The 13,138-nt window shown below is 31.5% G+C and overlaps 1 protein-coding gene across 1 annotated transcript in view; it reads right to left on the reverse strand.

Moving 5' to 3' along the window:
• Nucleotides 1-4,862, reverse strand: part of LOC111640317 (protein virilizer homolog) — a 151,517-nt gene extending 146,655 nt beyond the window's left edge. The window contains exon 1 of the mRNA XM_023386325.1: nucleotides 4,707-4,862. Coding sequence (XP_023242093.1) covers nucleotides 4,707-4,796 — 90 coding nt within the window. The 5' untranslated portion in view covers nucleotides 4,797-4,862. The remainder of the gene's footprint in view (nucleotides 1-4,706) is intronic.
• Between the last annotated feature and the right edge of the window lie 8,276 nt (nucleotides 4,863-13,138).

Genomic DNA, 13,138 nt, shown 5'->3' on the forward strand with positions numbered 1-13,138 from the left:
GTAGCTAGTCAAGAAAGAGGGAGATGATCTCCAAAAAGAAAGTTAAGTGATAAATAGGCTTGTAATTGATGCAGATCATAAGTAACTCTTTCAGTTTTATCTATTCCAAGAATTTGGTATCGCATTTCTTACTATTTGAACAATAAGAATGCTCATATGTTTGCATAGCTACCAAAACTTTGCTCTTCATTTTAATCATGAGAAAATGTAGAGAAATATGCAAAAATTAAAATTGTTATGGCATTTTGCTCGTTATATCCATATTCGATATAACTGAGTTCAATCATAGTTTAGTTCAATTTAATTCATACCACCAAATCATAGTTTAGTTCAATTTAATTCATACCACCAAATCATATTCCTCCCAAGCTTTAGTTTCCTGCATCAAAGAGGGATGGGCCAGAAAAAGCCTTCAGACATTTCCCTCATTCTGATGTCCTTCAATTCCAGCTTATCCTCATTCTTTAAGTGAGTAATAGGATAAATAAAAAACTTAAAAAAGGCATAAATGGCTTGTGATTTGGTTTAGTTTGATAGATAACAGTATGCACCATTTGAGTGATCTGCCAAGGATGGAACCTTTCCAGAAGGACTTTCTAAGGAAAATTGGTCCCTATTTAGATGTTAGATACATGAACAAAAAAAACCAGCAATGCGATTGCTCAAGTTTCCTGGCAACATTTAAAAATTTGGTGGCACAATCTGTTATCATATTTTATTAAAAACATTTTATATTTTAAACTATTATAAAATGGCAAAAAGTTTAATTTTTAGGGTAGGAATGAGTTTGATAAAAAAATTATAAATGCTAATAATAGGTAAAATCATCTGACTCTACTGGAGATACACACAATCTCCATTATCTCTCCATCCTCTTGACCTTTAACCATCAAAATTTATTAGCATAAGTCCCCCAATAAACAAACTTCCATGCAAAATTTCAGAAATTTTTGACAAAAAGCACAGGAATTATCAAGCTTCAAAGAGGATGAACAAAATCGTGCCCCCAAACACATTAATATCCATATATACAGAAATTACCCCCAAATTTTTTTCATTTCTCAATGGTTCAAGGTGTCCTAGGTTCAAAAATATAAAAATCTTGGAGGGGGTCATTTTTTGACTAATCACCGTACTTTCCCTCTGTTATATATAGCAGCTGGAAAAGTAAAAATAGAAAACTCCACATGGTCAGCCTGTTGGTGAGATTCAGTAGTTTTATCCACTCAACCACTATCTTGTTTCTCTTGTTGAAGTTAGTACACTTGCAATATTGGTTGAGTCCAAGCTCTCTAACTGTCTTCAGTAGACTGTTTACCAGTGAAAGGCAATAGTGAAAAAAAAGGAAATAAGTGGTGTAATGAAATTGTTATAGTGAAGCAAAAATTACAGTAATTCTATTACCATGAAAGTGACAGAAAAGAAATGTTACACAAACATTTGTTATAAATTATAAATATGTTCATACAACTGAAAGGTTTTGTCATGGGTTCTTATAAAAGTTGGAGCAGGGAAAATCTACAAGTTCATTATTATGAAGTTTGCTGTAATGAGATTCCACTGTACTAATATGAAAATACTTAAGTTTTGAGCACATCCTAAATCCCTAAATTACATTATTATTTTTTCTACATGTCCATATTATTTTTATGTGCATCAATGTAATTTTAAAACAATAAATATAAATAAAAGTTAAATAGACAAATTAAGTGACTGATATTATTTAATTTTACCTTTGATGTTCACTATTTAAAAATTAGACTGTTATGCATAAAAAGAATGTGGATTTAAGGACTCTCCTAAATCCACATTCATAAATACACCAATGAACATGCAGTTCATTGGTGTATTTATGTAGAAGTTTCTGAATTTTCTAATAAATATATGCAGTATAAAATATGTTTTGCTGAACAAAAATATAATAATAAAGTAAAAATTACTAAATAAGATTATTGAGGAAATTTAATAAATATCACAAACACATAGATTATAAAAAAATCTACATGGTAAAATTCAGTAAAATTAAAACAACTTCCTCAATGAAACAAAAATATAATTGACATTGATTATTATTTATCCTTACTTATGTGTTCACCAATAATTATTGAAATTTTACATAAGAATCAAATAAAAATATTTATTACTAGATAACACTAATAGTCAGCTAGAATATATAAAAGGAAATAAATAAAATAATGCTGATTATTATTTTAAATTCTAAGCATTAATATATAATTGTATTATACTATTTGAATCTACTAATTCTTTTAAGATTATAGTTTTACAAAATATTTACTTTTCATATAAAAACAATATTTACCTTATCCATAACAAGAAATTGAATATCCACATTCTGTTTATATTCAAGGCTGAAAATTAAAATAATATTANGTTCAAATACTGAATTTTTCAAGTTAAAAATAGTTCAAGTACTAAGATACCACCGTCTTTTGTTTGTCACTTTTATGAATTATTACTTACCTATGGTTAAAAAAGGTTTAACAACGTTTATCTAAAAATGTTTAAATAAACTGTACTAAATATGACAATTAATCTATAAAAACAGAATACAGTGACAGTCTTAAATACTAATGTCTGAAAGCAACATCAACAATACCTGGTTGATAGTAAGGCTAGGACAAGAAAGAAAAAACCTGTACTATCAGTTTTCATTAAAGTGAACCTGACAAAAGGCACAAAATAAATTAAAAATTTCAATGTTGTAAAATCCATGCAAATTTGAGAGGACAAGCATGCTTATTGGCATAAAAAAATATCGAATAATGGAGTTTGCACTTAAAAATTGTGAAATTTTATATAGACAATTTCCCAAATTATCAAACCATGTTAGAATGAAACCAGAAACAGTGTTGTACAGGGGATATCCCCAATTTCTCACCATGTTGTGATCAAAAAAGGCCATAATCAAATACAAAACTTAAAATCCTTATTTCATTTTATGACATCGAAACAGATTTTAGATCTTAAAATTATTTCTATTTCTGTTCAATCATCTCACTTTAAATTTATAAATTATTTCTGCAATTACCTCACTTCAATATAAACATAAAATTATCAGTTTCAAGTTTCTAGAAGTAAAACCAAAAGTTAAATATTTACCCATTTCTGTAATTCAAAACCGTTTAGTAATCAGGGTTGAAAGGAAGGGAAGCTACGGAATTTTTCCCAGACCTAGAGAAAACTTAGGGATAAAATTAATGTTATATTGTTTTTGCTAACAGAAAATAAAATCTTTTAAATTGTTTCTCTTATTAATTTAATAATGAAACATTCTATGTACCGTATTTACTCGTGTATAAGACAATCTCACATATAGGATGAGATGTGACTTTAAAAATTAAAATAAAGAAAATTAGATATATTAACGCAATTCTAATTTTATTTCATTTAATCACAAATAAAATATTATCAAATGCACGTAAATGCACACACTGTCCTGCAAAAATTACTAGATTTTAAACTTTAAGGGGAAATCTTGTAAAATCAATAATATAATTTGTTAATGTAAAGCTGGACAATCGGGAACTTTTTGCCAATTCTTAACAGTCTAATCCACTCTCCGGCAATTATAATTATGAGTTTCACCAAATTTCAATTTCCAAATAATCATCCGTTTTCATGTGGGAATGGATTAAAACTTATATTGTGTTTCCGTGTGATTTTGGAATTTCATTTGTTTGTTTTGTTAAGTTACGGCAACGCAACAATTGGGTGATCTGCCTCAGGAGATGCCTTCTGGAAGGTCTTAAGGGTAACTGGCTCCTATTCGGGCATTACAGACATAGGCAAAACCATGACCAGACTCCCAGTGTTCAGGGAACAGAACTGCTTGGCGACCAGTAAGCCAGTTTTGGAATTTCAATTTGGAATTCAATTCAAAAGCTTTGCTTTTCCTATTGCTATTCATCTTTACTCCCAACAATACGTAAGAACAATTCAAACGACTCAGATAAAACAGTTTTGTTTTTAAACATCAGAGAGAGAGAGAGAGCATTCGGTAAAAAATGCGATGATGGGGTCAACAAAAATTATTGCAAAAACGCAAAGAATCTTTCGCTTGCGCATATAGGACGACCTAGGTTTTTGAAGCAGTGAAAAATGAATAAAAATCTCGTCCTATATGCAAGTAAATACGGTATTTCATTTGTTCAAAAAAGAAAACAAGCGGCAAGAGGCCCACTCTATCCAGATTCCATACAAGCTTTTAACAGCCCTGATAATTTAATGTTTTGATTAGTAAAACTATTTTTTATTTTTCTATTAGATTTATTTCTATAATAAGATTTAACTTGTGAGAGTAGTTAAATCTCAAATATGAAATTTGGGCAGTTTACTAGAACATTTTAGGATCTCGGATGTATTTTCGAAAGGGAAAATAAAGTGTCATCAGTTGCGATTACACCAAATATCTAACAAACATTAAAATTCTTATATAACATTTACTGTAGCTGCTATCCAATAAACAATAAACAATGATGCTATGAATTTCCACAACGTTAAACTACAAATCAACAGACTTATTTATCATATGCAATGTACTTTTTTTTTTCCTTCTTTTTATTTTGATTTTGATCTCGAACAGTTGAATTTACTATTAGAAATTAAGAGTTTAATAACGATAGATGCAACAAGCCGTAACTAATAAAATACGAACAATCACTTCAAAATAGAATTATAAATTATACCTCACTATTCTCGTGGGAGAAAGTATCAAAAAATAGCAATTCAGAATCATCATCCATCTTGGAAGATGATTTTAAAGATTCGGTAACCATTTCTAACTTTTCTTCAACAGTGCCGCCATTAATGAAAAGTTTCTCCGTTTGACGGTAGGTGCATGTTGCCAGATCTGAAGGTTAAAAAGTAGTGTGGTTGTGCTCCAAAAGTAGCGGATTTGAACTGTTTGTAGCCCAAACAATAAAAATGAATTATTTTGCAACTATGCACTTTTACTAATGAAATAAGTTTGTAATATATGTATATACATACACAGGGTATATCAGAATGACGTTTTAAAAATTCGGGGATTGTAGAGGATGAAATTTTGAACGTTTTGATATAAGGAACCTACAGCCGGAAATGAGATACGTATAAAGTTTCTACTGCACTTTGCACGTTCTATGAGGTCGGTATGCTGAATGAAACAGCAGAATACAGTATTTATGACAAGTTTTATTGACAAAACAGTAGAGTACAATCAAACTGTACATCGAATCAGTGGCTGCACTACTTTAGAGTAAATGTTCAGTGTGACGACCACCAACTTCGTTACATAATGTGCAACGACGAACCATGTTTTGTCCGACTCTCCGTAAGATGCCACGCTCCCCTCTGATGGTATTAAATGCTGTAAAGATGCGCTCCGTAAGCTTATGAACTGTTCCTACAGGTGTTGCGTACACAAGGGACTCACGTTGACTAGCTGTGTGTTTACATCACAACGCCAGTGGATGCAAGGGGTGACCTGAAGAACGACAAGCACTGAGTACACAACGTCCTGTACACAGGCTCAGTTAGACCACTGTAGTTGTGTGTTTACAGTCTTTCATCCGCAGCAATAACATGACGTCAATGGATGGAAGGGTAGCTACCAAAGTGAAGGGCGGTCAAGCACTTCCTACCGCTGTAGACACTTTAGTTCAAATTTCCGATTATAGGTTCCTTATACCAAAACGTTCAAAATTTCATCCTTTACAATCCCCCAAATTTTTAAAACGTCATTCTGATACACCCTGTATATGGACATTCGGTGTATCTGCATCAATTTTCTCTAAATCAAAGCGAGTCATTCGCAGGCGAAGCGATTCATTTTTTGAACTTAGAGACTTAGCGACTGCGGCTTTTCTTTTCAGTTTTAAGGCCATCCTTTTCCATTGTATCAAGAACTGTTGTATCAAAATTTAATAACTTTTGGATCACTTATTGGGAGAGAAAATTGGCAATTCCAACAGCATAATGCTTGTAGTAGACAATCCACAATTTCACAAGCAATGTCGCCTCCGTGCTTGTGAAGTTGTGGATTGTCTACTGGAGCGAACGACTGATGGAAAACGGAAGCAAAGTATCTTAATCTTTGTTAAACGTTGCAACTTTATTTATATACTTAAGTGTAATGAAATTAAATAAAACTTTATTACTTTTGTATAATACAATAAGTGTTTTGCGATTTTATATATGAAAATAAAAAAGTAGCGTATTTTTAAGATTTGTAGCCTGAAGATAATTATCACTAGCCCAAAAAGTAGCGTGTCGCCCAATTTGAAATTTTTGTAGCGAGGGCACTTAAAAAGTAGCCCAATCCGCTACTTGTAGCCCAATCTGGCATCACTGGGTAGGTGTCTCTTTTAATTAAAAAAGTTTATAATTTTCGAGTCAGAATTGTTTTATTTTTAAATATATTCTTCTTGTTTATTATTTAATGCATTGCATCTGAAATAATATCTAAAGAATGCTTTTATAAATTATCATATTACGAATGAGAGTCGCGGGCGTTACAACGTAACTCGAGTTGCTTTCCAAAATGATAAGGATTGCTCTAACTTTAAATAAGATTGCATCAATGGGATATGGCAATATAACACGTGGGCCATCTGCCAAGGGGAAATAACACCCGGGAGTACTTCCTTTGGAAAGCTAGCCCCTATTTAGATGTTAAACACGTGAAGACAACCCGGAAAATTCCATGTGACCAGCTCATCGGCCACGCGCGACCATTTCTCAGTGTTTAGTGGTTTTATTCTTTCCATCACTAGTGGGGCTTTGAATAATTATAGTTACGTCTCTACTGCAATGAACATCATCCAAGTAGTCATTTCCGATTTGGTGGTTCTTACATATGTTGTAGAATTTAAAAACCCAAGAAAAATCTATTTTGTTTCTATCGACGAAAAAACACTTTTATAGAGTGAAATGAAATCTAAAGTTGGAGAATAATTTATAACTTCATATAGAAATGCTTATCCAATTAGAATAGATAGCAGGAAAACGCCATCAGCCTAACGCTATTAAGCTGTCTTTTCTTTTTCATTTATGTGGTAGGATGGTCGAGTGGTCAAAGTGGCATCCTACCGCTATAATGGACTCGGGTTCAAGTCCGAACGTGGTTGAAAATCCTCAGAGTTTTTTTAAAATCGCCACTATTACAATCGTTTTAATCTAAATAAATGAGTCGCGTGTCTTACCCCATGTGCAATCTCACCTCACTTTTCCTTATTTATTTATAGGCCTTACGGGTAATTAAACATGTATTTTTGACGTTTAGAAAATTCTTTATGGAGCCAATTATCCGATAAATTATTCAAAATCCATAAATATGCTCTAATAATACCCAGAAATCACAGGGGGCTAAGCAGGTGAATAGGCAAGATGATATAATTGAGTACTGTAAGGTCTCGTTTTATGCGGTGGATACGTTCTACAGAAAAGCGCATATAAAAAATTCGCATAAAAAAAGACTTTACTTGCCTTGAAAAAGTAGGAATACGTTCCGTAATTTTCTAAAATCGCATAAAACCAAAACAACGAGTTAAAATTAACTTAAAACCGCATAAAAAGGTTTGCAGAAATTAAAAGAAATAGGCTGCTTAATAAATTACTTCGAATGTCTGAAAGAAATTCATATAAAATCTTAAAATAAACTTGTATTCAAACTTAATTCAGTTTATTTTATTGAAAAGTAATACAAGGGGAATCCCCGAATTGCAAAAGCTCACTCTAAAAACAAATCACTAACATCTGGATGTGAAGAGTTAATTAAATAATTAAAACTTTTTTAGTTCCTCGCCCGAGTTAACTCGGGCAGGATTCATAGCGTTACATAAAACACGGTCCTTAAAGCCGGTCCTTAAGGTCCACGGTCCTTTAAAATTTTTTTTTGAATTTTTGGAATGTTTTTTAAGTCTCCAAATTTTTAAAAAATATTTAAAAATATACGGCCAGCTAGTGTTCACCCTACTTTAAACCCTTTTCCTCCCGCGACGTCTATGAGAATGCCCCGGGAAATTCAACTCCAGCTGTGTTCAAGGTCATCCAGATGTGTAAACTCATGATTGATCATCCAGATGTGTAAACTCAAAATGACTCATCGGTGTTAAATTTCACAGAAGGGCGAGACAAAGGAAGTTAAACTTTGAAGCTTTTTCTTCAAAATTAACACATTTCTTTCGTTTTTTTTTCAGTTTTAAGTATTTTTTATGTTTACATTTACATCAAAAATTGCTAGGAACTAAAGCGATTAAGGCAGATCTAGCTGTCCTTTATGGATGTAAAGGACAGCTAGATCTACCTTATAATAAACTTTATATGTCAGTGGAACAAATGGAGTGAGCTTTGAGCGTTCCACGATTTTTGGAGACAGTCTATACGCGGGCTTCCTAAACAAGCCTATATGCATGTTTGTCCAAGAAATTTTTGGATGAAATACAAACCGCACAGCTTCAAAATCGCATAAAAATAATCCGCATAAAAAGAGACCTTACAGTAATTGCTTTTCGGCTAGAAAATGTCTCACAGTGAGTTCACTGTGACTTGGCGTTATGAATGATCCACTTGTCAGGCCACAGTTCGAGTCTTTTTCTTCGAACAGAATCTCGTAATCTCTGCAGTACTTCTGAATAGCGTTGTTGGTTGACTGTTTGTCCCTGTTCAATAAATTCTTGGTGGATTATTCTCTTGTGATCGAAGAAACACACCAGCGTGGTCTTAACCCTCTTAAACTGTGCGACATGCGTGCCATTTTAGGGCGCAATGAACTCTAGAATTTTCATTTCATGCTCTGACGTTTTGTTTCTGGGTCACACTATAACATTTCGGTAGCGCATTTGCGATTTTCACACAAAATTGAATATTAATCAATACGTTGCTCTAAATTTCAGTCACCCATTTTTATGCTAAAGAATACACCCAGATACTTTCCCGATAGCTAATTAACAAACTAGCTCTTTCAGCTTGAGATCTACTCACGTATTAATTAATTCAAACATGTTCAAACACGAATGCGCATGCCATTCCCATATAATTATGTCACGGATGACACTACGCACACGCAGCCTTCCGGGAATTAAATTGTCACACCTTATATATACTGTATATTGTAGAAAAGGTCAAAATTAAATTTATATGTTTTTGCGCTTTTGTCAAAAACTTCGTTTGATTAATATGGTAATAACTACAGTTGGAAGACCTTCAGCTTTTGAGTAGTCTGTCTTCCATAAGTGGAACTTCAAAGCCTGGTGTAAATTTGATCTTTTTGAGATTTGACTTGTCTTTTATTCTTTTCGCCATTTGGGCACTAAAATAGTTTTTGTTTTTTTTTTTTTTTTTTTTAAATCGGGCTCATCGTCAGTTCTGCTAGGCTCACAATGGTAGTGCCAGCTCTATGGTCCTTGCACTTGAATCACTCGTTGGTGCTCGTGATTGAAGAATTCGTGACTTCATCTTATCTGAGGTGGTTCAGCTCTGGCATTAATAATAATATATGTTAATAATATTATGTTATTATTAATATGTATGTTTGAAACACTCATAATAATATCGATAGACCTAATAGTCTAAGCTGGAATCACACAGTACATAAAGACACTGAAAACACCCTTAGGTACTTTTCCAGCAATTACTTTTTAATAAAACCAGCCAGCATTAATGACACCATGAAAGAGCTGGAGCGTGTAGAAAATTTGCAAACAGACACGGGTACAGTAGAAAACTTATTCGTAACATAGTACACAAGTTGGACAAAGATGGAACACGATCACATGTACAGGCAGGTAAACGCATAATTTTAGATTACGATAGTAAACTAAGATCCGTATATACACTAATTGCCAAATATGTGGGCGGTCGTATATCATACAAACGTGTATACAGAATAATAAAAAGGAAAATGACAAAAACGTGACACACTACAAAAAACATGGTGATATCATAGTCCGTCGGATTATTTCGCTTTATTTTTTTTACTTTATTTTTATTCTTAATTGTATACTATTTTTATTGTGTTTTTATCTTTACATTTATATTTTATTTAAAAAATTTACGTTTTGGTTTTTATCATAAAAATCCCGTTAGTTTTATTAAAAATTAATTGCTGGAAAAGTACGTAAGGTGTTTCCAGTATCTTTATGATCATAATAATGCTTACAAATAATAATTTTATCAACTGATATCCAGCGGCGGCCTTATCCATTGCGAGGCCCTGGGCGGCAGATCTTTGCGAGGCCCTGGGCGGCAGAACTTTGCGAGGCCCTTGTCCTTTGTGCAAAGTATGTAAATTGAAATAGTAGGCGCTTATTAATATTAATATATACTGTACTATAAATTAAATTTATTTTATTGTTATAACTAATAGCCAAGGATAAAATAAAAAGTTTTAAATATCAACTTTTTTCTACTTGGTTGTTGCGCGAGGCCCCTCCAAGAGCGAAGCCCCGGGCGATTGCCCTGCTTGCCACTTCCTAAGGCCGCCACTGCTGATATCATTTCAAATCATTTAGTTATTTGAAATTAATTAAGGAAAAGCATTTTAGAAATAATATAAATTGATATCATTGATGACGATGAAATATTTTTACTAAGGTAAAACTGACATATTTTATTCCTACTAAAACTCTGCAAATGAATTCTTTTTCTTTTAAACAAGGTTAAATAACACATAAAACATTCATTTACTTATTAAATGTGTAGCCGAAGGTTTTAATTAATAACTTTTATATTATTAAGTATTATAAAAACCTAAAAAGAGATGAGTTTTTAGAATGTCTTATCTACAGTGTTTTTATTTACGTCATTACAATCTATATTAATTTTGAATGAAACTTTCCTTTTATAAAGAACACTTACCGATTAATATTAATTATGAAATTAAAATACGAAGCCTTTCTTCATGGATTCGTGCAAAAGAAAGTAAGTAAATATGTTTTTTAAGCTGTAAGCTTAATTATTCTAGAATGAAATACGTTAAAATATTTCTAAAATAATTGAGCTTGTAGCTTAAAAACTATGCTTACAATAATTAAAATAAATTACTTAATTTTAAAATTAAAAGTAGTTAACGTCTTTATTTTCTTTGTATATATTGTGAAAGAAAATTAAAATATTAATATATTTATTTAGATGAATTTATTAAAGTTTATCTTACTGATGTAATGTAAAATTACATATAGTATTTCATTTTAAGAGAATGCGAGTAACATTTTCCGGCAACATTTGGTTGCGCCATATGTTATGATATTTTATTCAAAAGAACTTTTATATTTTTAACTATTATAAAATGACAAAAAAGCTTTATTTTGAGGATACAGGTGAGTTTTATAATAAATTGTAAATGCTAACGAGTAAAATCGTTATTAAATCAGACCCTACTCGAGATATGACACGCCCCTCTTTATCTCCTAATCCCCTCGAACTTTAACCACCAAAAGTTAATAGCATCAATCACCTAATACAATCTCCCTGCAAAATTTCAGAAAATTTCGACAAAAAGCACGGAAGTTATTAAGCTTCAAAGAGGATAAATAAAATCCTGCCCCCCGTAAACAGTAACATACATACACACAGAAATTACTCCCGAATTTTTTTTCATTTCTTGACGTTTCAAGGTCCTAAGTCTTGAGGGGAGGTCAGTTTTTCCTCTCTTGTGTATTAAAAAACAAAAATAATTTTTTAAATTCTAAATAATCAAAATGTTTACGTGGATGAATTTACCTACATTTAATTATAAGAGTATTTCTTAAGACGAATTTAAATAATTAAAATAACGAATTAATTCATATAGAACTGTATAGTTATTTCATGTTTTATTGCCAATACTGTCAATACTGTAAATAAATCAGCCAGTTTCAGTTTTAATAACATTTTTATTTCGCTTATATTTTTCTACATTAAATTTCAATATAGTTAATGAATCCTTTTTTTTTTCTTCTTAGTCTTTGTTTCTTTTCATTTTATTTTAACAAACATTACACAATTATAAATAAAATGCAGTTTGAAACGATAATGATAAGAGATTGGAATTAAACTAATTATTATAATGAAGGAGACGTGAAATATGTTAATTATACTCGTTGTTTCATTTAATAGTGAACGAATAGAATATATAAACAAACAAAAAAAAAGTATTAGTAGATAATAATAGTGACTAATAAGGAAAGAAAGATATAGGCCTAAGTATAAAAATATTCTAAACATTAGATTATAGAATAGAACTCGAATTCGATTCGTTTCTAGGGGTTCTCTGAATTTCAGAAAGTTCGAGTATCAAAGCTTTTACTAAATAAACATAGTAAAGTCCTTAGGGAAGCCATGTCATAAAAAACTAAGAGATGTAATAAGAGAAAATTATGCTGAACAGATATTTCATGCTTTTTGGAATAAGAGAAAGCATGGACCTAACGTAAATGATTCGGCACATTGGGAAGATGTGATCAAGAAGGTAAACGAAGTCAAAACAGTTTGTTGTAACTTGTATGGAATGGACAAATTCCAAATATTTTCTAATCTTACAAGTGCAATTACTAAGAAGGCCTCTTGCGTTCAGTAAGGCAACATCATTTAGATGCACGGCAGTAGATCGTAATAGTTTCTATGTAAAATAACCTTATATAAAAGTCAGATTGCTTCTTTATGCAAAAAAAGGACATCCTACACATATGGCTCATCCATTTCAAGTGAAAGCCAAATAAGACACACAGATAAATATTCCCAAGAATAAAATAGATAATGTGATGTCTCTCACGAAATGGATTCCAAGTGCATAATTATCAAGAGTTCTATTATTAGATAAAATCAGAAGTAAAATGATGTACGTAGAACACGAGTGAAAATTAATCGAGATAGATGACAAATTTCATAGTTATCTAATTAAAATCCCGGTAAATGTGTTTCCAAATAAAAATAAGCAATAAATGTATATAACAAAAAACTATTAAGTGTATTATTTTACAATACTGTGAACAAAAATGATCCACATCTTCATCTTAAAAACCATATAATGCTATCCCACATTACGACGATCTGTCTCCTTTTCGCAAGTCCTTCTATTACAGGAGTTTAGGTATTAAATCAATTATACATATTGATAGAGAAATGTATAATCGATGATTTCAAAATATTTTAAAATTTG

Source organism: Centruroides sculpturatus, unplaced genomic scaffold (genome assembly GCF_000671375.1).
Source record: "Centruroides sculpturatus isolate CEXI.00-Female unplaced genomic scaffold, Cexi_2.0 scaffold1358, whole genome shotgun sequence".
Lineage (NCBI taxonomy): Eukaryota > Metazoa > Arthropoda > Arachnida > Scorpiones > Buthidae > Centruroides > Centruroides sculpturatus.